This window comes from Lagopus muta, chromosome 4 (genome assembly GCF_023343835.1).
Source record: "Lagopus muta isolate bLagMut1 chromosome 4, bLagMut1 primary, whole genome shotgun sequence".
In the NCBI taxonomy this organism is placed as follows: Eukaryota; Metazoa; Chordata; class Aves; order Galliformes; family Phasianidae; genus Lagopus; species Lagopus muta.
The window spans coordinates 2,452,768-2,480,721 of NC_064436.1; the positions used below are offsets into that span (position 1 = coordinate 2,452,768).

The 27,954-nt window shown below is 37.7% G+C and overlaps 1 protein-coding gene across 3 annotated transcripts in view; it reads left to right on the top strand.

The window, feature by feature from the left end:
• PDGFC (platelet derived growth factor C) overlaps positions 1-27,954 on the top strand; it is a 120,271-nt gene that overhangs the window by 86,683 nt on the left and 5,634 nt on the right. For all 3 annotated transcript variants that reach the window (XM_048941659.1, XM_048941660.1, XM_048941661.1), the window contains one exon: positions 25,360-25,567. In XM_048941659.1, the coding sequence (XP_048797616.1) occupies positions 25,360-25,567 (208 nt within the window). The remainder of the gene's footprint in view (positions 1-25,359; positions 25,568-27,954) is intronic.

The following is a 27,954-nucleotide window of genomic DNA, read 5'->3' on the forward strand; positions in this document are numbered from 1 at the left end:
TGTTTTAGATATTCCATATTTAAAGAGAGTAAGGAATATTTTTGTTGCAAGCTTTATAATTCACTTTGTGAATCTCCTCAGTCATCTTGTGGTTTGTGGTATTTGGTTAGTGTAAAACATCTGCAAGCTCAATAAAAAACTGATCAAAGGAATCCATGTTGTAAGCCTGCTGACACGCACTTCACTCGGTGCATTTGGCTTGCTTCTTTTTCCATTTTTGCCTGTTGTCCTCCTTCACAAAACTCCATTTATTGAGGAGAATCAAAGACTAATTCTGTGCATCTTTTGATAACACCTCATCTCCTGTCTTATATGTTTAGTACACTGGTAGTGAAGTTATTTAAGTGCTGTATTGTGTATATACATGCTGTTTCCTGTTGTATGCTTCTCAGTATTGGTAACTATTTAGGCCTAAGTAATATTTCTAAAATGACTAAGGGCAAGTCTGTTTGACTCTTTTGTAAGCTAGATGAATGAATTTTGAAATCAGAAAACACATCAGTCAGTCTCTAAACCATCTTGGAATATGGCCAGGTTTGAACTTGTTATACCAAAGGGCAGAAGGTAATGAGTATGTTTACTTTTAGAAAATAGTAAAAAGAAGATCCCTAAATAGATGTTGTGTGAGCTGATGCCAGATTTCATTGCAGTTGCTCTAGTGTTGCATCCTACCTGCTACACGTTTATCTGACGTTTGATCAAATTTTTCTGCAATGGTTTAAACAAATGCACCTAAAACAAATGCACCTAAAACTACCAGAATATACATATAATTATATTCATGAGTTGCTGGGCTGGATTTATTCCTATATACTTGACGGGGAAAACTTTTAAATTATTAACACTCGCAAAAGTAATCGCTAATTTTCAGAATATTTAGATCACTGACCATGAATATCTGCTAAGGAGACAAAAAACAGAGACTCCTGACACTGTATTATGCCTTTTTTTAGTCCTTCTTTTCCTCCATTAATTAAGTTTATATGCCTAAGACGTATGCATACAAACTGTTACAGAGAACAAGCTATTTTATCTGTCACATATGTAAGAGGAAAGAGCAATCCCCACCATGTCACAGGAATGCAGAGCTAGCTTCAAAATGCACGGTACAACAGCTGTTCAAAGGTTGGTGAGAATGACTTTCCAAATTTCTAATGGAGAGATTTTTCTTCAAAACAATCCATTTTAATAAGCCATGGAAAATACAGTTTCACATTTCAGACTGCGTAATTAACTGTAGAGATTGTAAATGCAATCCTTATTGATAAGTTGCAGGATTAGACCTGCTTCTGGTTTTCAGGCAATAGAAAACTGAAGGCTCTCTGTCTCTCTGTCTCTCTGTCTCTCTCTCTCCTTATTCATTTATGCATATATATCTAATGCTGTATCATCCTACATTTCAAGATAAATTAAAATTTACGGCTTCCTCCTTCGTGTGAAAAATGTCAGCTAGAGGAATGAGTGTAATTTGTAAGTGATTTTTGCAAAAAACCATCACTGATTTGCTTAGTGATTCGCTTTTATGAATTGGTCCTAAACAGTTAATTTTTTTTTTTTTTTTTTTCATTTTTTAAGAAAAGGGGGAGGGGGAGATGCCTGGTAGACTAGCAATGAGAGATTGTTTGGGGAGAAATGAAGCAAAACTGAAATAAAACAGTGCAAGCTTGTTTCTGTATTTGGAGGCCACACACGGAGAAGGGCACTGGACACATTTTCAGGTCTTTTAAAGAGCAAGAGAAATAGCTTTGTTGAAGCCTCCTGTAATTTATTGTATATATATATTTTTAACTTTGTATATTATATTTCAAACTAACTTTCCTATGATTAATAAGTAGAAGGAGAATGACTATTGATCTGATTACCTTTCTCCTAAGATTTAGCTGCTCAAAAGTACTACCATTAGTTCCAATGGCACTCAGAGCAACATAGCTTTACAGGAACATTTAACACAGGATTGCAAGGCACTGCTTAAAAGCTGTGGGTATGCTGTATACGAGCAGAACGTTTCCTGAGACAACCACACAGCTCTTCTTCAGGATCTAGATAACTGCAGTTAATTATCTGATTTTCTTCCATTTTAAATTGTGTGTCATGGGTACATCTCAGAAGAACATTCTCTAATTTGGGGTTAGCTCTCTTTATTTTTAACTGTGTTCTTTTGTTGCAAGTTAATTGGAACACTGTAAAGTGCAAGGAAGTGTTGAAAAAGCTTATTTTTGCTAAGAAAAGTTAGCTTGTCTTATTTCAGAGTTCTCCTGCTACTTTCAGCACAGTTGTTATTCTTAGGCACTCTTTTCATACTATACCCTGTCACTTAGTCAGTGCTTACTGGTGGGCTGCATTATTCACTAAGGGCTGTTTAGTGGTTGTTCTGCATTTTGACTGTTCAGCTATGCCTTTACTAAAAGTCATGTATTTGGCAGTGTTATATAATCTAAGCCACCTAGAAATATACTGCAAAAACGATCCGTATTTCATCTCTTTTCCCCTCCTTCTCACTTGCCCCCGGTTACAGGTCTAATCTATATAGTAGCCATATGCAATTGAGAGGAAACCTCATGAACTCCTACAATATGAGTTTGGGCTTCAGTCTTTCTAGAGACTTGTTTAGTTTAAATTATGTCAGTTACAAGTTTGGCATAGAAAACTTGATGTAATAAAGCCCATTGTTTCTTGGGGGAGCGGGTGAATGGGATACTTGATGCCTGAGGTGCCATTAAGGAATGCATGACTGATTGCCAAAGTAGTTATTAATTATTCAGGGCACTCAAAACAAAGCAGCTCCAGTTAAAGTCGAAGCTGGGGGTGACTATATTCCCTTTCTTTTTTGGCATATGGCAGCATGTCTGGTAGATCATGCCAAAAATCTTTGCTAAGAACAGACTTAACCCTCTTTTCTGCAAGTGAAGACAAATAGCAAAATCTAAACGGAGTCTTATGAGACTGACCTGGTTTAAAAGTGACTTGGAAGGTGTTTTGTGATTGTGGTGCAGTACCTGTATGGCTACCTGGGTTTCAATCCAAAAGAGATCATGTTCTTTTGATGGAGAGATGATGTCGGTAGTTCTCTTGCTGGTAACTGTAAGGAACTGTTAACTTGTTGACTTCAAGAAGAAGGACTAATATTCCTCAGGTAATCTGTTTAAGGCAGTGTAATAATTGTTACTTCATTTCCTCTGAATTGTCTAAACTTTATCATTTTTAGGGTTGAGTATGTTCATTTTGTTTGTGAAAGCTCTTTAAATTGAGAATGTTTAATGAGAAAATGCTGATAAAATGTAAATAGTTGTAGAAAAATGTATACTAATAAGAGAGAAAGGAGAGCTCTTACCTGGCTTTCCCTTTCGTCCATTTCAGAAATGTCAGATGTGTATGTGTTACATCAGGACCAAAGACCAAGAGAGGCCTAATTTTGGCTGCAATAACTGAAAACCCATCTAGAAACATCACAAAAGGATATTATTCATCTCCTAAACAAAGGTGAAGGAAAGGCGTTATCTCAACAAGTAATCAAAAGTATTTGGAAAAGAAACAATATGATTTTAGGGTTTTTTTTGAGCCAGAGCCAAGGTTGTATGAAACAGCAGGAGAATATGTAAGTGTTAGGCAGTGCTTTGGATGGCGACATGAGAGGAAAGAGGACTGTGAAAATCTTTTATACATTCAGAAAGGCTCTTAAACATAAACTCTGTGTTCAGAGTTTCCACTATGTATGGTGAATCCTAAGCTCAGATAAATCAACAGGCTCCTAAAGATGCTCGAGCATGTAAATCCCTTGATTCAGTTTTTGTCTGTGGCAAAGAATGATGTTGCAAGTCAGGGGAGGTTTTTGGACGAAGTTCTCCCTTGGCGATTTCATTTTGCATTAGATCTAAGCTGAGGACTGAAGAGAAATTCCCTTTAAATTTTTTACATAAGATATGAAAGATTACCCACAAATACATAGATAGGTGGGGCATCCTTCGGGGTCAGTTCTTAAAAATAAAAAAAACTACAGAGTGCAAAAACGAGCTACGATGAAAAGAAAATAATCTTTCATCAGTCAGTAGTAATAGAAACAAGCATTTAATCTGTTATGCTTGCGGGGATGTGAATTTGAAAATGTGTTACTTGGCAGAGTTAGAAGTAAGGCTAAGTTTCTACACCTTTCACTGTTTCTCAAGACATCTCAGGATGTCTTAAACCAAATCTTCAAGGAATCTGTTACCACTAAGAAGAGGCCAAAAAGATGTGAGGGCTGGAATACATCCCCTACGAAGACAGGTTGAGGGAAATGGGCTTGTTCAGCCTGGAGAAAAGAAGGCTGCTGGGTGACCTCATTGCAGCCTGCAGTACCTAAAGGGAGCCTGCAAACAGGAGGGGAATCAACTCTTTGAAAAGGTAGATAACTGCAGGACAAGGGGAAATGGTTTGAAGTTGAGGGAGGGAAGATTGAGGTTGGATGTCAGGGGGAAGTTCTTTACAGAGAGAGTGGTGAGGTGCTGGAACAGCTGCCCAGAGAGGCTGTGATGCCCCGTCCATCCCTGGAGGTGTTCAAGGCCAGGTTGGATGGGGCCCTGGGCAGTGTAGGCTGGTATTAAATGGGGAGGTTGGTGGCCCTGCGTGTGGCAGGGGAATTGGAGCTTCATGATCCTTGAGGTCCCTTCCAACCTGGGCCATTCTGTGATTCTGCGATTCCTCATCTGTGATTTCTATTCTGTTCTACTTGTAAGCTGCTTTCTGCAGAAGGGAGGGAATTCCCTGTATGTTTTATGTGTTTAGTAATCTGTAACCAACCTTCCTTGACAATAATTGTCCAGTTTCCCCTTGAGCCCAGGCAAGATTCATGGCTTCACAACATCCTTTGATAAAAAGTCTTACAGGTGTATTGCTTGTTTACATGAAGAACCAATTCCTTTTGTTTGAGCCATGCTACCAGGAGCTTCACGTGATGGCCTCTAGTTCTTACAGTTGGAGAGGCAGAGAACAGTTGTTCCCACCCACCTTTTTCAAACTGCTAGCCCTTTTCTTGCTGATTAATCCCAAACGGTTCAATCATTCTTTATCAGCAAGCCATTACAAATCTTTCATCATTCTTTTAGTACCCTTTTGGACCCTTTTGAAATTGCAAGGCATTGGAGATAATGGTACAGAATTTGCTAATAGCAAGAGATCTGTGTCGGAATTGGTCACATCAGAAGGATAGCCAGGTATACCAGAATTTGTTGCGTAGCAAAAATGGTGGAGGGAGACTTTTCAGGGATGGGGCAGCTGGTGGCAATCTTTTGGGGGTCTTAGGACATTGAGGGCAGCAGCAGAGTAGCAGATGGTGAGACGGAAGTAAGATGGAAAGCTACATTTGGAGCACCTCTGGAATTGGTAAATGGCATGATTGCCAGGATCGTGTGAAGTTCATGTTGATGCTTCACTTTTCAGTGTTTAACTCTTCACTTCCCACAAACTTCATGAGGTTATTAAGTCTCTAGCCCTGAAGCGGATTGATTGCTAGCAGTCCTCTGGTTGCAGGACTAGTTGTTTAGTCATGGCTTGGCTTTTACACAGCACAATGGTGAAAAGATCGACAAGTGCCTGAAAAACTGGGGATGAAGGCAACTGGGGATTGAAAGGCAACATTGGTTTATTGAAATTATGAAGTTAGTGTCTGAGCAGAGAGACGCATTTGTGTTAGAACACATTTCTTCTTCTTTGTGCACATTGAGACAGTATCTAAATACTTGATTAACTTCTTGAATACTTCTTTTCCTACAGAATGTGGAGATTGTATTGGAACCTCATATAAAAGAAACATCAAAACGTTCCTTTGTTTGAAAGGAATGCGCGTGTAAAACATGCCACTCAAACACTGGTCCCATGTAATTGTAGCTGTTGGATGTTACCTCAAAATAAATATTCCACGTTGATTTCCGAATGTTCCTTTAGCCTTTTAAAATGGTTCTGTAAACATGGCTCAGATTTATTTGTTCAATTTATTGGTCATATCTGTTCTAAAGACTGCATTCTCTGTCACCCATGATTTTTTAATTAATTAAAAAAAAATTGTTTAACAAGCTACTTTTAAAAATTAACCCAAACACTTTCCTCCCATATTCCTTCTAGCTTTTTTTTTTTTTTCTTCCCAAGAGTACTTTTATCTTTATTTTTTCTGTTTCAAGCATTATATAAGTGTCTAGTTGACAATCCCTTTTCCAGTTTCCAGGATCAGCGTGTTATTCACACCTTTCTGAGAAAGCATGCTGATGGCTTCTCTACAAATCCCAAAGCAGAGGGACTCTGTTCCATTCTCAAAGTAACCTCCTGTGTAACTGGCATAGTGCTAGGTTTTTTGTGCTTGAAAATACTAAGGGACTTTTCCTGACATGCTTGCTAGTCAAAAAAAAGGTAAGCAAGTGTACATTCGATGCTAGGTTCCAGCACCATAACTTTAAATTTTCCTATTTTAGCTTCATTTGTGTCATCTCCCTATGCATTCTAATGGCTATGTCACAGTCGCATTGCCTCATCCCAACAAAACAGACAAATCAACAAAACTTTAGTGGTGTGTACTCTGCTAAGTTTTGTTAACATAATTCTGGTAGGGAAAGATGAAAACAGGAATGAAAGGGAAAATTTGAGGACAGAACAAAGAAGAGTTACTTAGTGCAGTTTCTCTGACCATTTTTTTTGTACATGTGTTCCATATCTGAAAGGGCCCTTAGGGACAACAGAATCGCAAGAAAAAGAATGAAATAGTGGAGCAGCTTCTGTAGGTGACTGACAGCACAGCCTGACAACATAGATTGGTGGAAGCAGCTTTTTAAATTCAGGAGAAAAAATTCTTGACAGAGTAATAACACTGTGTAGTAGCTTCGGGGTAAGAGTTTGCTTGAGGAAAGATTAACGTGGGGTATTGGTGGTAGTGTTAAGAGAAATCCTTTTGTTTCTAAAAAGGGACAGATAATAAGCACTGTGGGAATACCAAAATTTGCACCTGTCTTGTCTTTACAGTACCTGGCCTCTGGTGTTACAGATGGGGATTATGAGCTGTCATTTGTTAGCTTCTCATAAGTGCTCAAAACTTTTAATGATGATGATGAAAGGTTTGGCTGAAGAAGCCAGGATTTTTGTTCAAATGGTTCTGGTTTTGTTTTCATGGGGAAAAAAAATCTACATAATGACAAAGGTGGTGAATCTGGTCTTTCAATTATCTCTGACTGGGATGGTGGGGAAAGAATTAAGAGAGTTCCTTCTGTGCTGACTACTGGTAGCCAGTACACATTAATTGCTTAAAAAATGAAGACAAATAAAAACCTTGTGCATGAGAACAGAGAACAATTTCTGCTTGGCGAGTCAGTTCCAGAAGCTCAGGCTGCATTCTGTTTTTGAGCTGGGCAATAAATTGTAGGAAGAAAATCGCTAAAAATCTTTTTTTTTTTTATGAGGAGAACTAAACTGCAGGGCTTCAAATTGAAGGGAGCAATTTAGTGCATGAAAGACCTGGCTTAAAGGCACTTGAGAAGTGAACGCATGAAAGCAGATGGTGCAGCCTTTAGGAGAAATGTTGCATATAACCTTGAAGACATTGTGAAACTGTTAGTTCCAAATAACCCTTCACTTTCTTCTGCATAAGGATCCCTGCATAATACTCAGCCTTGACATCATGTACAACAGTTTTCAGGTTCTCTATTAGACGGTGAGGGGAATTTCAGTGGAGTGCTGTACATACTTCAATCACTCTTATGCTTTATTGTTTAGTATGTCGCCCTGATATCTTTTGGTAGCTCTTAGCTTAATAGCTTCTTGGCAGATCTGTTCGAACCGTTCTTCAAATAGCACGACAAATACCCTTTTAACAATGTGATCATCTTTAATGAGGCATCCTAGCCTAAGATGGTTCTTGCAGATGTCCGTGTATTCATGGTTTGGTGAATAGTTGGCATAGTAAATATGGTTCCCTAGAACTGAATTTGCAAATGTATTGTTTCAGTAGGTTTATTCCAAATATTTTTGTGTCAAAAGGAATTGTCTGGATCTGGCAGTAGGATGTTTCCAATACATTTCAGTTCAGATCTTTACTGAAAGGATTGCTTATGCTATTATACATATATGAATGTAAAAACAGCAGTATTTTTAAAGTTTCAAAACCTCTGAAGTTGTGTCATAGACAAATTTTGCTGATTCTGTGCAACTTGAACTTGTTGAACTTTCTGCTAGCTGTCAAAACCAAGATGATTAGGTAGGTGAGGAGAGTAAGGCATCTGAGAGTTTCATTCAGACATCACCTTTACTTCTTTGGAAGACAGGAGCAAATGCCACAATGTTTTTAACATGCTAGCTGGCAGGCAGTTAGCCTCATATACGTAGGATTTTAATATGTAGGTTGTTAATAGGGTTGCTCTTGCCTAGCTTTTAAAAACCACTCTAATCTTCTGATCTGCATGTGCGTATTTGTCTTCTGGCTTTTCAGTGTGAGGTGTACCAGGCAACCAAAAGTTAATAATAAAATACTTACCGTTCTTGAGTCACCTGCATAACGCCTTTTTGTCTTGGAATTCATATATTTTAGTCAAAGAAAATCCTGTCATTGTTCTCTTCCTGTTTGCACTCTGTCAATGTTTGTAACTTTAAATACTGTATTTACTTTTAAAAATTGCTTTTCTGATTAAAATAGTTACGGGCAGCTTTCATGTGGGGAAAACCCCAACACCCTGTAGCAATTAGTTGTTCAAAATAGCAGTGCATCCTTTGATGCAACGTAGAGGTAGAGTTAGGATTCACAAGAAACTCTGAAACCAGCACTTTGCTGGTATGAAACACTTCAGAATAGAGCCTAGCATTTCATGAAGAACTAGACAGATGGTGAAATTCATCATACAGAGACAAATGGAAAATTGTCAGATGGTTTTTCAATTATGTTTCATTAAGAACAAAAAAGTTTAATTACTTCTAGTACTAAATATTTAGATAGATGAAAGATGGCATGTTAGTTTGGAAGTAACTTATTGCTTTGCTAACAAAGCACGTCAAAAAGTATGAGAGCGTAAGGGGCAAAGCAGCACATCTATGATGTGATAGAGAGGACAGATATGCATGATAGGTTACAGATGTGGGATATGGGTGAACTTGAGCTCACAGCCCACTGTATGGAGGCAGAGCACTCTTTAGTCAGCCCTCTGCTCTGCTGCAGTAAACCAAACTGAGTACATGCTGCAAAGCAGCATTCTAATCCCACTTAATTTAAAATCATAAGAACACCTTTGAAGCAATGTCATGAGGGAAGAGCAAAGTAAATTCAGCTGCTACTTTTGTAAGCTGCTTACATATCATCGTGTAGGTAAGGATTTATTTATATGTTTGTTTAGAATTAAGGTTAAACAGAAGAGGAGGAAGTAAACCATAATGGTTGTGTGCAACGCTGTTAGGAAATAGTGACTTTTTTTGCAGATTTTCATGTAGATAATCAGTGCACTTGAAGGCTCTTCTGTGATTATTTTGTGGGATTGTGGCTGTTGACCATTGTTTTAAGCACACCATTTTTTCTCATTTATTTGCATCATTTTCTGTGAACTTTTTATCTCTTAATTGCGCACCTAGCATTTTAAAAATTGTGCTAAGAAGCTGTTGCTTTAATTTAGAAGAAAGCTGCCATAAAAGTAAACAAACAGATGACATTTCCACAAGAGAGTTTGCTATTTCAATATCTGAAAGTGTTTACAAATTACAGAGCAATTTAAAACATAGACAAATTAAAAGCTGCCTGAGTGTGAACAGAGGATACCTTTGCTTTTCAGGGTGTTCAAAAGAGAAAACATAGTAATGATAGTCGGAAAACCTGAAATGATGCCAGTCTGAGGAACACTATTAATTAAGCTATACAGAGCTAGTGCTATACAAAAGTGCCAGTGGATAATTTATAGTTAGAGGCTGGTCTAAATTTCACGGTTAATGCTTGGAGGAGTGGCAAAATAGGAAAGTGATACCACAAAAATCTGAAACCAGAGGCAATTCATTTTAACAACACAGTTTTAAGAAAAACAACGACTTTCCATTCTTCACTTCTCTTTAAATCCAATTCCCTAATGATAGCAAAGTATTTTTTTTCTTCTGAAGGACTCCACACTGTTGTTCCTTTAATCAAACACTCACAAAAAGCACTGCCCTAGTCTAGCAACTAGAGAACTCCCAAAGAGAAGCAAGAACAAGTCTATCAAACACGTGCACAGCACATGAACTTTTCATTATGAGTATTCTATACCCTCCTTTGAGTCTGTTGCTTTAGTGGAGGCTTTAGTGGAGATAGAGCATGGAACGTAACGGGCCATTCCTTCCTCACAATAAGGCACTCGTGGCTTTCATTGATATTTTCTGCTGCAGGAAAGGATAGTAGCTTTTTTTGGGGAGTGCTGCTAGCTGCTGAGGTGGGAAGTGAAAACTGCAGTCAAGTTACCCGAGGAGGGACACTGGGCAGTTGTCATGCTGACAGATTGAATCATTCTGCTTACAAATGGTATTCCTGTAGTTTCTGACAAGGAGAATAATTTCATTTAGCATTGTTCTGATATGGTGTGAACTTTCGTTTCATTGCTGCATGTAGTTTTAATGCTCATTATTTCTAACGTGATGAGCGCGCAATTGAAATTGAAGTGGTAGATAATAGCACTCTTTCTACTGTATAGGCCTTTGAAATCTCTGGATGTTTTCATTTTAGCTCTTTTCTGTTGTTCATGTGGTGTGATTGCTGTCAGGCAGATTTTGAAACAAACAGAGCCCATTGCCCTCAACAGGAAATGTTAGGTATTGGACTCAGAAAAATGCTGCCCAGCAAATCAATGGCCATGTTACCCAAGGGTAAATAGATTATTTAAAGTATACACGTATTGATAAATTAGGTGGCAAATAATTGTCCCTTTATGTTATTGTGTTGAGAACAATTTTCTGCTCTGTGTGATCTGATTTTACAGTTGCTGCCTCTTCCTCAAAATTCCTAACCGAGTTAATAAGACACCAGAGACTGGTTTAATAATGAAGTAAAGATTACCAGCACAATTGTAAATTTGTTGGGAATTGTGTTCAAGTTAGCACTGAAACTGCTTTACTAAGATCAAGATCAGTATTTATCTCTAAAAATCCAATTGGTTTAATTTTCTGTAGAGTACTTTATAGTAGGGAAAAAAAAATGTCAGTATGTATTTTAGTTTCTTACTAAAAATCTTTGTTTTCCTCAGAATTCTTTTACAATACATAACTGCGAAGATAATTCACATTGATATTGTTTGAGCAGATGCTACAGCCTTAAGCAGCAAAATCTTGTCTTAAAATGGAACTTAATTTTACAGAGGGAATTTTTTACTGATAGGAATTCAGTCAAATTACATTGTTTATGCTGATGTATTTTAAATGATAATTCTTCCATCCCATTCCCAAGTGCTGACACGATCATTTATTAATTATAATTCATGCAAATCCTCACTTTTGTTTAGTGGGACTGCACACATAAAAATGCAAAACAGTTTCAAATTAAGTAGTACATAATTGAAGAAACCTAGGAGCATGCTAATAATGTCACCTTGGCAATTAGGTGCCTTCCCTGTATAACTCCTTATAAAAGAAGGGATTTAATAAAAAATAGTTAATTGACTCTTATCGTCAGCAGTCATTGTAGTCAATTGAGCTGACTTCTTGGCATTTCTTCTCAAGGATAGTTTCTGCAGTACCTGTTACGAGGAAGTAATGCCTCCTATTTTACTGTGTTGGCCCACAGTGTCGGAGGCAGGTAGTGGTGCTATGTCAGCAGAGGCTGAACCTTCCCACCAATATTCCGTTACATGTTGGTGCTGTGTGGCAGATGGCAGCAGAGGGGCAGTCTGACAAAATGGTGTCTGGTGTGGAGGTACAGGTGGAGGAGTGGCATGTCACTGAATTCTTCCATGAGGAAAAAAGGGCACATGCATCAATGCTTGCTGAACATTTGTGGAGACCAAGCAGTGGATGTGAGCACAGTGAGGCAGCGGTGGTGCCTTTCAGTCGAGGCAACTGCAACAGTGGGCTGCCTCCACTGGTGCTCATTTTTATGAGTGTGACATGCAAGCTATTGTTCAAGGCTGATGGAAATACATAGCCTGTGTTGAAAAACACTGTAAGAAAATAGCTGAGTATTTGCTCTATGAAGCAGTAGTGTTGTGCTCTTTGTATCTGTTCTAGTTTCTATATAAATAAATAGAGGCATTATTTTTGGAACAATTGTCAATACCAATTGCTATTGCAAGCTTCCAGAATTGGATTCTGTTCTCTATACAAAGAAATTGTCTAATCGGATTCACTGTGCAGGCCATGTGGAAGAAATCCCACCTGCAGTATCCTCACAAATATCTTCAGTGAGTCGTCTTCAATTCCCTTGCAAAATTTCTTGTTTCTCCTCTTCTGCATCACATTGCAGCGTCTGTCATAAATGCCCAGAGCAACTGTGATATGCACTGAGATGCACACTGAGTAATAAGTGCTTCTTTCTTACATGATACCTTTTTGCTATCACTTTATTTATCTTCTTTGTCAGATTTGTGAAACTGTTTTGTCAAGTGTTCAAATGACGTACGTAGATCAGAAGTTTGGTCTGCTTTGCGGTCTTTGAAGCACATTTTCTGTCTGGATCAACAGATGTCTCGTGGTTAGAAAGATCCAACCAGATCTTTCAGACCTTAGGCTAACGCAGTAAATAACTTCATGTATTGTTGGATTCAACAGAACGTAAACAACATCTGCAGTTCACAGAAAATCATATCTTTTTATGAGCTGGAAAATCCAGGTAAAGCCAATGCCTAACACTTTGACTCTTTATTTAAACTGATAGTAAACCCCATATCCAACCACTTCCTACATTGCAATGATTAGCAGCCCGTGAAGCTACAATTCATGAAAGCTTGGAAGACCACATTTTTTTATGTCTGTTCTGTAATCACTTCCATGTATTCCCCATGCAATCACCAGAAACGCACAGTATTCTTGATTCAGTGAACAGGAAAGGAGGCTGAGGAAGAAAACGTTTTAAATCTAAACAAACTCCAGCAAAACAAAATAGAAGCTGAAAAGCATGTTTAAGTGTATGAATACTCATTTTCAAATAGATATTTTCAACAACTTTATAAAATGGGAACATGAAAAGTTAAGGAAATGCTGACGCTCTGCAGAAGGATTAACAGATTTTCCTAAAATTATGCATTTGGGATAACAAAGCAAAATGAAACAACAAGAACTTGCTGTGTTTAGGTGATGATAAAGAATGCTCTGTAAAAGAGTTAGGATTGGTGCAGTGTCTGCTTTTTCTTGTGCTGATAACTGGGTCTGAGCTTGTAGCTTTACAAGCAGGATGAGTGTGCGAGAACAGAAAGCTACACTGGAAACAGCAACTCTGCACACAGATGAGATCCCTTGGAGGTGGTGCTGGCAGTTGTGGCTGCCATAAGCGATAACCCAAAATAGCCTCTTGGAAAATATTGTAGGGAAAATTAATGGGCTGATTCAAAAAAAAAAAAGTCACCATGATTTTTCCATCATTTTTGATAGAGAGTGCCAGCCTTACTCATGCTATGTCAGCAAGCTTCAATTAAAAATAATATAAAAGACATGATCTAGTTGACCATATCAGTTGGAGATAATTCGACCACAGCTGTGGAGGAGACAGTGTTATAACCAAACCTGTCAGGCTTCATGAAAGCTGCTTGATTTACTTGCAGTCCTCAGGAGAATCAGACCTTGCCATTAAACACAGTGGATTTGTCCATACTGTGAGCTTATTACTCGGCAGTTTTCTTTTCCTTCTTTGTTTATACGTATAAAGGAAAGGGATGGGAAAGAACTGTGTGTACAAGGTAGGAATATATTACTGCATTGTAGTAAAAATAATTAAACTGCTTGCTGCAGCGATTATGATTTTTTAAATAATAACAAGATGCAGACTGAGTCATGTAGCGTCTTAAAATGTAACCTGTTCTCATTTAATGGATTTGTTCATGCTGTAAGCAGCACAACATTTCATGGGAGACTACTTGAAATAGAATGAAGCGCTCTGCTTTCAAACCGTCCTTGAAGGCTCCATTTTAAATAGCAGCCACAGAGATTGAAAAGCGGAGCATGGCAGAAATGTGTCTACTTTTATTTTACGGCCAATGGTAAAACCATCTTGTTAAGTGGGTTATATTGCACACTATTTCGGGGCTTCAAAGAAATTGTAAATGATACTGCCAAAGGAACTTCTGCTGCACCAGAATAAGCAACCTTTGTCAAAAACCTGTTCCTCTAAAGGCCTAGTTGTAACATCTGACTGCCTAGTTTTCTTCAAGAGAAAGCAACTGAAGTAAACTCCAAAATAGGAAGTAGTTTTATTAATTTCCATTTTCTCGTGTGAATAAGGGCTTCTGGGCTAACCTGCAAACAAAACTGTCTTTTTCTGGATATTCCATATTTAGGCATACAGTTATCATGTCTTATTACAATAATAATATAATAAATCTTAAGGATTAGAAAGTGTTAACGTACCAATGAAGAAACAGTTGCTGAGGGAGTATTAGAGCTTACTTATGCTTGCAGAAGAGTTTGTGCTATATCAAGTCAACACGGCAGGTAGTGAAATGATTTAACATTCATTTCCAGAATTCAGAATTTTCCTCAGCATGATCTTACATGGTGAGGTAGCTGGATAACTACTGTGTAATGCAAATGCAAAAGTGCAAAGTTGAAAGGGGATTCGGTAGGGTATTTCTGAGCCATCGTCCCGCTCCAAGAAAGGATGAGAGTTTATTCTTGCTAGATATCTGTGCAGTTCCTGAAGTTCAGGGACAAAGATTTCACAGACCTTGATCATCTGCTGCACTGCTTAACATAGTATGCATTTTTTTGCTGTGATTGATGGACTGGGGAACAGCTGATCATCTGTTGCTCTACTACATGCTATTGCATCTCCTGTCAGTCTAGGTTAAAAAAAAAAACTTGTATTGCTCAGTCTTATCATGGTTTGTGTTTTCTTTCTCTTCTTGATTTTTCTCTGAGTGTCCTCTGTCTGCTTCTATCTTAAAAGTGCTGGAGGTAAAAACAAAGCACTTTAGCTGATACCTTTCTAGCAGCTCAGTAGCCTAGCAGTATGTTCTGAGTGCATCTGCCTAAGATTTGTCTTCTGAACAGGATCATGTTGCCTCCCATCCAATTTTTGGTCTCCTGTATCTCTATTTGAGTGCTTATGATTTTGAACTGTTTTTAACTCTTTCCTCTTACATGGATTTGGAATATGCGTTTTCTAAATTTCTCATCGTACGCATAATTTTCCCATTCATTTTGTCTGTTAGTTCTTGTATAATCTCCTAATCTATGCTATTGTGCATCATTTATCATTATATATATGTGTGAAATTATATTGAAGTCGCATGAGATGGGAATTAGGAGATATAAAGAGCAGAAAATGCAAAGGTAAGAGAAATCCAGCTGGACATTAAGAATATGTTAGAACATTATGGCTAACATTACGGGACAGTAGAAGCTAGCTCACGTATCTGAAGTCTGCCTTTTTCAATCAGGGTGAGAATCTCTTTGTGGGCAATGCTGTCAGAGCCTTTGCATATGGATAGACGGTCACTGGGTTATGATGTGTATATATATATACACACACACACACACACACACACACACACATATATATATATATATATATATATATATATAAAGCAAATGTATAGAAATAACTTCTCATCACAGATCTTAACATAGTAAATTTCCAGCATGTTTGAGGATGCTAAGGAATGGATACACGAGCTGAGGTTCCTTTCTCTCAGAGTGATGTTTTATTCAAAGACTTTCTACCCTCGAGGCAGGACAAGCTATGATTTGCAATATCTGCTGCACAGGAATTTGAGGCGTGCTCCTTTTATTGTGATATGAAATGAACAGAAATCTGTTGTGGAATGCAATTTAGCATGTATTCCAGAGGAGCACCTTAAAATTGCTCATGCTGTAGAAGGCATTTTCATTGCCCTGCCAAATACACTTTCCAGTTGTGATAAACAGTCGTTCCTAATGTTTAACGTTTGATGAACTCACCTATGAACTTACTGGGGAAAGTAAACATTTTTGTAACAGCTATCCATTTTCAGTACCTGGAGGGAACGTAGAGCACTTCATTACCTGACTCCAAACACTGGCTGTTTTTCTATTTTTTAAAGTATTTTTAAAAAAGTATTTGACAGAAATGGTTAATTAAAAAAAAAGAAAAAGAAAACGACCCACAAACATGATGCCTTTGCATTATGACTGACCACATGCCCTGTCAGAGAAGTGCATTCAGAAACTTATGGCTGTTCAGAACAGCTGCGCCTGTGTTAACTGTTTATTGCTTATAAACTACTGTCTGTCAAGCAAGAAATAGAGCTTTGTGTACAGAACCAAAAAAATCCTTCTGTAAATCATAAATGTACCTGATGCAAGTGTGTTTTCTGTATGAATTTTGTGTGTGTATGTCAAAGAGGTCGTTAGTAATTATGGTAACCCAATCTGCAGTAAGATTTGAGGTAATATTTCTTACATTATATGCAAATGTTCGCTGCAATCTTGTGATTCTGGGAATTTTTTGCACTGACTCGTTTGTACACTGAGGCTCTTACATTACTGCTTGTCCAGCAATGAATCTTCTCCATTTAGAGGACAAATTCTCATTTTAAGCATAATTTGGATTGCTCTCTTGCAAATCTTCTCTTAACTGAAGTGTAAGCTTTTCCATATTTCAGTCTACAACAGATACAGTAAAATTCAGCTGAATATTGGAGCCAAAGCTCTCTGTGCACTAAATTTGACTTTTGGTCTGAACTATGAAAGAAGAATTCACCCATAATGAGATCCTAGTGCTCATGAGAATCTCTCAGCATTTGATATGTAATATAGTTTATAAGACTTCTCTTCTAGGAAGGAATTGCAAGTGTAAGACGGCATTCAGCAAAATAGAACATTCCAGAAAATATTATGTAATGAACGAAAATACACCGAGTGTTTTTTGTAAGGGTTATTATAAGGGTTTATTATAAGGGTACCAGTGGTTTACAAAGGGTTTATTTATTCAAGTGTTGAAAAACTCTTCTTATCTGGCTCTCTACTCTTGCATGCATTCAAGTATCTTTGTATGGCTATGAAATAATACTCTTCTGTGAAGTGTTATTGCTCTTATAAAGAGTCACAGAGTATCCTACTGTCTTAATTACTACTGGAACACAAAAGAAAAAGCCAGTTATCACTCAAGTCTATATTTGAAATATAAAAGGTGATAATGGATTGAAGCTACAAAGCAATGAAATGGGGAAGTAATTTTGGAAAGGTCTCTGGAGAGTTCTACTTGAGATCCTCAGTGAAACAAAATGAGAAGACAGTGTATTTGTTGGGAAACACAACAAGCAATCAGTAGAATTCTACACTGGGACTGATACGGATGGTCTTTGTCACAGTGAGAGATGACAGCTATGAAACGACAAATTGTAAATGTTCTTCAATACAGTGACAAGTGCTTTGTGTGGAAAGGAAGAGCAAGTTGGTAAAACAGGGAGGACAGAGTTATCATTCAGGAAAATAGTGTTTGTTTTCAAAAGTTAGCGTCCAGGAAGCAGGCATCGTAGCAGTTGACATCAATAGTTAACGCTCTACCATGGAAAAGAGGTTTATTGAAGCAGAAAACTGCTGATATATCCTATAGGTGGTTCAGCCAAATTTAGCAAGGATACAAAGGATACAAACTTGCTCACTCTTTTAACACATTAAAATGATTAATTGCAGGTCTTGATTTGTACTGGAAAAAATAATGTTCTATGAATGTAAAGAAAACAGACTTAGAGACTTATCCCCATACTGTAAGCAGCAGGTATGTTGCAGGACTTTCTCCAAACAAAGATTCTGTGAAACTGTGGTTAGAGAAAGTGTACTTCAGAAAATTGTTTTGGGACTTCGTTTTGTGTATACATACTCTAATTTCAGTTGTTTTCTGCAGATATTTTGTACGTATAGCCTATTCACCTGATATTCTAATCAGGTTATGAGCATGTAGTTACAGCTTAAAAAATGAATGTATACAGTGCGTGTCTCAAAATCTTGTTGTATTAAGGGATGTGGTTTAGTGGGGAAATATTGGTGGCAGGTGGACAGCTGGATTAGATAATCTTGGAGGTCTTTTCCAACCTTGGTGATTCTGTGGAGTCCATTCATTTTTAATATGACAGAAACATACATCACACATGATCAGGATCTGGAAGGAGCTGTGCATGACCTCAGTATACTGATAGTCCAGGGCACAGCCTATCACAGGTACAGGAATAGCTATCCAGACATTGTGGCTTCCCCCACATCCACCATCATTACTCTCTGTAGTGTGTATAGATGTATCGGTATTGCCCATTGTCTGAATTAGACTCAGGTTTGTTTGTTTGTTTTTATTGTGTTCTCAAATAATACAAGAACGACAATTATCAACTAGATTTTAGCTCCTAAGTTGCAGTTATAGTCCTGTTTGCGCTTACAGGAGGCAAATGCATATCTAGTTCATTTTAAATGTGCTGCACATTTGGTTCCAAGCCTCTTGGAAGTTCAGAAATGAGAATATTCTGTAGTAGTTACTGGGATATAGAAGGTAGAGTTACTTTTTCTTTTGGTAAATGGAGTGGGGAGAGTTTGCTCTGCATTTCATTTCAAGTCTTATTTAGAAGAGAGAGATTTATAAACAAGAAGATAGTGCTCATTAAGGATTATGGTTTTGGATGCAGTTATGGTTTAGATATTATTAGATATTCCACAAACGTACTTTATAGGAATCAAAGCCCAGAGATTGCATTCCTGAAGTTAGTTTGAGTACCTAAATTAACCTGAAAACAGCAACAAAAAGAATGTTTCTGATGGATGGACTGCCATTGAAAACTGACTTATTGATTTTATTTTGGAACTTCCTTTGTCACAGAGGTATTTGTCATAACTTTTCTATACTACCAGGCCCAATTCATTGCAGCACCAAATGCTTGCTTTTAAATGAAGCGTGGAGTATGGAAGGCCTTATTGTCAATACAGTACTGTGAGCATTAGTTTTCTTTTTACCCCCTTCTAATTTTCTAAATGAATCCTGTGGGGGACCACAAGAAAAAGTGAAATGTATTTTCATACAAATATGAACATGCAAAAGCATACATGTCAGTATAGGTCATTAACTTTTACAGTTTATTTGAAAATGGCTCCAGAAATTATTGCTGTAAATATCATCTTCTGAGAATTAGTGAAGTTGTTCTAAATAGGTGTCAGTTCTGGCTTCAGATGAGTAATTCTCACCAGTATTTTTCAACGGGTGTGACGGTGCACAGGCTTCAGGCAAAAAAACTGTGATTTGCAGGAAGAAATCTGATGATTAGTGACATCCTGTGCAATTTTCTTGCTGCCAATTTCCTTGAGAACATCTCCCAGTTGTTTCCAGCACAATTAGAATTCTGTGAATGGCACGGAAAGTCTGGTTGGGGGAATATTTAGAATATTTCTGGATGTATTTTATCTCAGCACTGTCAGGTAGCCCGAGGAAATGATAGGCTGCTCCCAACACTACTCTTACATGTCATTAATTCTTTATTAATATCTGTGACAGGCAAAGACAGAAAGGTAGCAACGCATTCACATTCCCTTGTAACCTTTCTCCTGTTGGGGATTACAGGCAGAAGAGCAGAAATTCTGTACAACTTGGGAAGGGTCTTTAAAAAATAAGAGATGTAGAGTTTAGAAAACTGTCTCTGGCTTCAAGATGTAAGTTACTACAAGGATTTGGATGCTAAGAAAGTAAGGTCATTGGTGAGATAAAAGGAAAATCCTGGATGCATACAAAGGGAGGCTTAGATAAGAAAAAAATCAGGGAGTATGCAAAAGGCAGAGAGCTGGAGGCTCCGTGAGAAATAGTCATTTGACTGGCAGGAGTTGCATCCCAGCAGCAAGGGTAGCTGAACAACGTGCATGTTTTTACTTCAGTGCCACTAAAGCCTATTTTATCATCCTTGTTGTTGTGATAGGAACTTCAGCAACAGAGGCAAGTTCTGCAGTGGATGGGAACAGTGCTGGCCTTCCTGGCTTACATCTCTGTCACTTGCAAGGAAACACTCTTGCTTTATTTAAAAGCCTTATGGCTTTGGCAGCCTAAATGGATTATCTGTCTTTGCTCCTTCTGTTTTTCCACTTCATTGCCAGAGGCAGGAGAAACAGATCCTAGAATCTAGTTCATCTGCTTTGGCGGTTGCCCACAGTCTGAACCACAGAGCAACTTCACTTCCTTCTAACGTCTCTCTCTTGAGGAGATCTGCCATTCTGTGTGCCCAGAAAGTGTGAGTCTTTGGAGGTTACAGGCTTTCTCAGGTGGATTAGCATTTTGTGCGGAAGTAAGTTGGTGCTTGTAGGTAGGTGATGATTTGTTGAGGCTTTTAAGAGTCATTATTGCATCTGTTAAATGGAGAAAAGAGCTGTTGTGATGCCAGGAAGCTTCTATGTCCTCAGGGTAAACTCCTGAGCTGTATATCTGCTCTTCCTGATAGATTCTAAAGAGGCTGATAGGAGGGCTACCTATAAAGGTACAAAATAGGCTTTCTTCATTGTGTTACAATAATGTACATGTGCTTTTAATTTCAACAGCATACCTCTAAATCTATTATTTTATCATAATGGTAATAAAGCTATAAGAATACCTAATTAGAAGAAATCTTCCAAATTTCTTTCTATTTCTAATCTTTGTGGAGGAGTCCCCTTAGTTTGGTTGATTGATAGATTTTTGGTTACAAAAGTGCCTTCTTGCTCGATGAAACCACACCGATATTTAATAGTTTCTCCAAACTCTGCCAGCTGATGAATGAGTTTTCACTCAAAAACATCTTGACAATGTTTTCTTCAGGACAGTTGTAAATGTGCTGTCATGCCAGGTATTTGACTGACTGGTTTTTGGTTTTCCAGTCTTAACTCAGTCACTGCGTTATTAAATGTGGAATTCATCACTGTTGGCAGCAGCGCACGAAGAAGATTACATCTTTCTTCTCCTTTAACTGGAAGGGGGTAGTGTCAGTACCTTGATAGTCACAAAGGCAGGAGCAAAAGGTGAGCTTTGCTTAGATTGCAGTTGTGCTTACGAGTTTATATTGTGTGGTTGGTAGGCGAGTGCTGTTTTGCTCTGAATAGTTGATCCTTGGATCAGGATCTGTGCAAGAGAACAGATTGATAGCAAAATGCTGTCTCACATCCAAAGTTTTACTCTTCATACTTACGTATTCTTCAGATAAACTATTAATATAATGTTTATTGTATTCATTCTCTCATAGAGCTTATGATATCAAGGAATTGACATTTTGCTTATTTTACACATTTGACGTGGTCATGGTATGAAGATCCTGATGCCACAGTGAATCTGACAGCGTTTGTCTTATTGGCCACTGTACTTTTGGTTGGGATGGTTTAGCTGTTGGAAGTCTAGGCTGTGAACAAACATGGGTTTAAAGAAAAATGGAGAGGAGCAATGTTCTCTTTTAGAAAGATTAGCTCTTGTTAATGATGCAGCTGCATACACAGTCATGCTGATGCAACAAGGAGATGCTGCTGCCAGAAGCTTTGTACCAGGAAGCTGCGGCCTAAGTCAGATTCTCAGGATTGTACAGGAAGTATGTCTCAGAGCAAGAAATGAATCAATCAAATGAATCAAAGAAATGAAGTCTTCAAGTTAGACTACAAACTACATTGTCCTTGGGTCTTATCTTCAACTAGGTAATTTCATATTCACGTGTTGTAGTTTTTATTCAGATTTACTGCTTCACCAGTGGGCACTTTCGTTGTCCCATGTGTGTGTCAGACCCTTTCCCCTTTGGGAAAGAGGCTAGGTGGGAAGGCTTTGATTACCCCAGCAGGGCACCGCTACTATTCTGAGAACACAAACATGCATTTTACTCCCTAGATTTCTTCCTGAGCGCTGCTGTTATGTATAACCTCCAGGGCTGGATTGGTCCGTGAAGCCTTTGTATTATTTTCTTCTTTTTTTCCAAGCCTCTAAGTAAAACTGTAGCCTAAATTTGATCTCTTTGCTTGTCTTTAATGCTCGTGAACACCTCTGAGAATTTCTAGAAGGTATTTGTTTTGACAGAGTCAAGTACAAACACAGAAATATGGTATAAAAAGACCTTCTGAAACCTCTGTTTGATCCAACACTGATTGTCATTCTTGGCTGTTCTGCAAGGCAGCAGAAATCCTAAGTTTTCTGCTCTGGTTTTAATCCTAAATCATTTTTAGTAACACTAAATATACAACTATTTACCTCTATCTTGTTTTTAAGCATCTTTATTCCTATTAAAGTAAGTTGAAGTTGTTTCCTGGACACAAAACTAAAATCCATTGAGTGTTTTGTTAATTGGAGGAGTCACATTGACATATGGAACTTGCTGAGGTAATTTTAATGGATTCCATTAATGTCTTAATGGAAATTATACCTCCTCATGCATAAAAAGGCTCAAGCCTAAAACATCAGTATTATTTGAGGATGCATGGAACAGAGAAAGAGTTTGGGAAAACTGAGTGAAATTATATATTGATGAAATTCCAACAGATTATTCTGGTCAAAGGAAGAAGTACCAGTTTGCTGCTCTCTTCCATCCAAAAGATTTAACTTACAAATTAAGTAATACTTATTAGCAAGGAGGAGTAATGTGGAGTATAACTTTAATTGACATTTTTATTTAGGTTTATTGATTTGAGATTTCATTAAAATTATTATGCATATGAATTACAACACGCAACTTTATGATATTGATTATCTATAATCTTTGATGTATGTTAACTATGGAATTTAAGTTGACTAAGAGATTATTGGAAAATACATAATTAATCTTGATTTCAACCACTTTATTCAGAAAGTTGTGCAATTCAGCTGTTTTGGTTACTTTTCTCCACGTTTTATTTTGCTATGAGAATGATTAGAAAGCGATGACAACTTTAATTGTGCTGCTGTTGAGCACGATGATTCACCATCTCTTCATAACATTATAACTGGCAAATGCCTACTGAATCCAGAACAGCACTAATCAATGAATTCCAATGTGTGTATTGCTGGGTGTGCATGTTCAAGGTTGTGAAATGTAGAAGTAGCTTCTAGACAGACAGATTGTTATCTGGAGTCCATCTATCTCACTTGGAAGCAAAAGGTCTCAACAGAAGTCAGAAACCGAAGTACTTTCTCCTGTTAGAAACAAATGGAAGAACTTTTTTTCTGGTACTACTTCCACCATTTGAGGCTTAGTTTATTTTTTCCCTTAGCAAACTCCTCCGCCTTCAAACCAGGGAAGTTAACAAATACATCATTATGGCTAAAAACAGGAAGAAAAATTTTGTAATTTTTTTTTTAACCATCTGAATTACAGTGTCACAGCACTATTTTGAAACTTGCTGAGTGGCGTGTTTTGCTAAGAGCAAATATTTAAATTATAGACCAGAATCTGTTGTCTTATTATCATAACCTAATAGATGGGTCAGTATGTTATTATTTTTATTATGGCCATTGGAGAGAAGAGGGAAAGAAATGCTTTGACTTTTAGAAATCCACATCCACCTGGAATGAGCAGTAACTACTTCACTCACTCTATTGGAAACAGAGCAAGAAAGGCAAAAGGAAAATACAGTAAAGTTAGCAATTAGTACATTAGATTTATATTCTCTGTTATCTTTACAAGGCTCCCTGTTAAAAAGCAGCACAGGTCACTCTAGTGAGTGCCAGTTCTTGAAGATGGAGAGAGACAAAACCCTTGAAGCAAAAAACAGGAAGAGTAAGATGGATGCTTCCCTTTTTGCTGCCCTTCCAACCGCAGATACAGTTGAAGGCAAAAATACGTGTTTAATAGAACTGAGAACATAGAAGGGACAATGTAATTATTTGTGTGAAATATAGCTGTGCATTTATGTATTTTAGAAAATTTCTGCATAGTGTGTAGCGTTACAAGAATTATTTTATTACATACATTTTTTTCTGCCTGGCCGGACATTTCTGATTGATCTATTTCTGTATTCCTTTTGTAAAGATAAAGAAATACAACTGATCTGTCATTACAGATGGAAAAAATGAAATTATGTTTACATTTCACATTGCAGTAGTGAGAGGGCCATTTTGACACTACGTCTGCTGTATGTATATGTATGTATGCATATAGTGGCAATATCATAATGACATAAACTAGTGTAGATCTTATCCCATTTCCCTGCTGCGCAACACTGACCACAAAGCATATTAGCTGATGCACTGGCCTCTCTGGACAGCCTTTCCCAAAGCTTGAATGTGCTTATAGTGATATGTTCCCTAAATCTTACATGCACCACACTTGAATGCAGTGATACATATTATGCACTTAGTTTGCTGATTTCTTGTCTTTCCTGTCCTCTAATCAGATTCCAGTCCTTACTCTTATGTGGTCCATAAAATTGCCTTAGTGCAGTGCTGTGGACTTGGTGTCTGTAGTGATGTCTGTGTATATAAAAACCTAAAGATGGTGTTGCAGAACATCCTGCCTAGATTTCCCTTCTTGCCTTTTTTAAGTCTTTTGAAAATACAAATCAGTGCAGAATTTTCAAGCAGACTGTAGTGAGAACAAAATGAGAAGTCTCACTTTGTTTTAACTGCCTTCTACTGATAGCCCCGAACCAGCAAGTGCAAGTTTTGGAGTCAGTTTTGTGCTGCAGGAAAGTACAGTGGTTTTTTTCAGTGCTGAGTTTCAGTGTCTAAAATTTTTTTTAAATCCTTGGGAATACCTTTTCTTTTTCTTAAGTAAAAGGCTTCTGCGTAGCTAGAAATACAATTTTTAGCACAATACATAACAACACTGCTGCTTTTTTTGTTTGTTTGCTTATAGATGAGAACATGAATATTCGCTATCTTCGTAGTGGGGATGTTCAAATTTTACACTGAAAACTGGGAACAAAAGGACTGTGGCTACATTTCATAGGAAAAGCAATATGTGAAATGTGTTTCTCCAGATTTCTATAAGGTTGCAGTAATTGCCCATAATGGGGCCATATTTGCAAATCATTCTGTTTCGAAAATCTTGTCCATCACTTAGTGAATTTCTTCGAAGAACAGGTATATGAACATGCTATCTTTAAGGCAAGGAATGTAAGAAATGGGAAAGCTGTCTGGTGGAAAGTTGTTTACACTTAGGGCTGGAGAATAATTAGACACTTTTTGACTCTTGTCATTTGTCTTTTTGTGCACTGGAAACAAACTAGCTACGTATAAACTTTCCCAGCTATGTAACGTCTAAAGTACAACACTTCATCAAAGCAGATCCATTAAACCTCTGACTGGTACTCTTCTCTTGGCTTTGATTGCAGCACCACACAGAAGCACCTAGCCCACCATCGCTGCCCCCATCAGCTTTGCCATTAGATGTATTAAACAATGCTGTTGCTGGATTCAGTACTGTGGAAGAACTTATCCGGTACCTTGAACCAGATCGGTGGCAGCTGGATTTGGAAGACTTGTACAGGCCAACGTGGCAACTTCTTGGGAAGGCATATATTCATGGGAGAAAATCAAGAGGTAAATCACTCTTTTATTTGGCCTTGCAGCTTTCTACAGGTGTGTTCTCGTGGCAGTAAAAAGTAATTAAGAGTATTCGTCACCTTGATTCCAAGAGAAGAATTGGAGATAATTGTTATTAGCTATCTTCACAATTATGTTTTCTAGAAAAGAACAATAGCTAAAGTCAGAAATTAAAGGAATTTAGCAGTATAAACTAACAAAGGAAAAAGTACTTGAAGCAGGTAAGGTACCTTACTCTAGGGAACTGGGAGCTCCTCATTTTCACAGAGTGGCAGGGTATCCTGGCTGAGTCACGTAACCTAACTCTGGATTTGTTTTTTTTATAAAGGGCAAAAACTCTCTGTTTTTTATGGATACACTTACTGTATCACAGGTTTGCTTCCTTAGATTGTGCCAGCATCTACACCATGTGAACTCGGTGCAGTTAGCTAAATGTCTCTTCCATAATACCTCATGAAATTCCTAAGTCCATGACCAGTTTGAACATGGAGTTTTCAACTGCATTAATCAGATGTAAAATGGGCTATGTATTTTAAGATCTGTGGAGCTGTTTCTCATTCAGCAAGTTATTTTCTTCCATCCAAATCTGGCCTTCATGAGTTTTTTTTCTCAACATATTGTCCAGATGCTGCCCTCGATTTCATGTTTACGGATTCCATGTACCTAAAGGGATTCAATACCTAAAGGGAGCCTATAAACGGGAGAGGAGCCTACTCTTTACAAGGGTAGATAATGGCAGGACAAGGGGAAATGGTTTGAAGTTGAAGGAGGGAAGTTCTTACCAAGAGAGTGGTGAGGTGCTGGAACAGCTGCCCAGAGAGGCTGTGATGCCCCATCCATCCCTGGAGGTGTTCAAGGCCAGGTTGGATGGGACCCTGGGCAGCCTGGGCTGCTGTGAAATGTGGAGGTTGGTGGCCCTGCCTGTGGCAGGGGAATTGGAGATTCATGTTCCTTGAGGTCCCTTCCAACCCAAGCCGTTCTGTGATTCCACATGGAGGGATAACATAGTATCTCCTTCCTTGCCCATTACACAGTATGAAAATGGTGACCTACAGGAGTAACTGAATAGAGTCCTCTGTCAGTGAATTTAAACTAGATCATCATCTGATCACTCAGAAAAGGGAGGAGATGGAACTTTTCATAACTCAAATTTAAGTTTTTGATGGCTGATTTTTGGATCAGAGCCTAAAAACCAACCCTTCAACCTTACCTCTATTCCTACAGATTGGCCCACAAAGACTAAATCAAGAGTCAAAGAGGAGGAAGTCTCTTTAAAAGCTTCCAGCAGTGAACCATGTCTTTCAGATAGTCATTTAGCACTTGCCTAATTACTTGTCTAATTAAAGAGTTTCAGTATTTGCCAAATATATGCCATAAGCATTGAGTAAGTGGGAGGAAAAAAAAAAAAGTAATTTGTGAAACCTTACATAAACTAAAATGCATGTGTTAGATAACATCTATGCAGAAAAAGGTGACTCTCTGCAAGACATATCTTTGAAAGAAATGATGACAGTAAATCTTTTAAAGACTTCTAATTAGATGCTGAAATAGATTTTTTCCACTGAATAAACATGTAACAGTATTGCCACATTCATCTTCAGGAGACCACCCTCAGACTGCATTACTGAGTGTGTAATGTAATAGCTTGGAGAAGAAAATGTGTCCAGTCGAGATGACACAACATTAACTGCTAGGTCTGTTCAAGAGACATGGAAAACAAACTTTTTTCTTTTTTTTTTTTAACCTTCCATTTAGTAGAAGGTTTGCTGTATTTCAAAATCTATTTAAGAAACGTTTGGGAATGTGCATAGCGTAAATGTTTTTATTGTTTGCTTGCTTTATTCTGTAGGGTTTTTTCCCCCTCAAACTCTCAGATTCCATAGTTAGGTAAATCTGAAATTAAATTGCTGTCCTGCTTTCGTAAGATAAAATATAAATGTAATTAAAAGTGTATGTTAGTTTGTGAAGAGTCTTTTACTCCTACTTAATAATTCGTATGAAAAAACTATATGTAAACAACCTCAATTCCACAGAGCTTCTGTCTCTGATGGGTGTTTTTTTTCTGGATAAAATGCTTCCAAAAACTAGCCAGGAAAAAAGAAACACCGAGTTCAGAGGCTTTGATGTCTAAATATAGTCCTAAATTCCTTTATAATATTAAACATACTTAAAAATAAAATACATATTGCTGTGCAAAAAAGTGATCCCATCACTTCCCACATAAATTTTTGTATAATCATCAGGTCATATTCAGAAAGTTGCTTAAGAACAGTCATAATCCAACCATACTACTTTGTGGATACTTTTCAAATGTAAAAGTTATGAGTTTGTTTCCTTTTTTTTTTTTCTGTTATCCTTGTTTACAGTTCAAAAATTGCATGGGA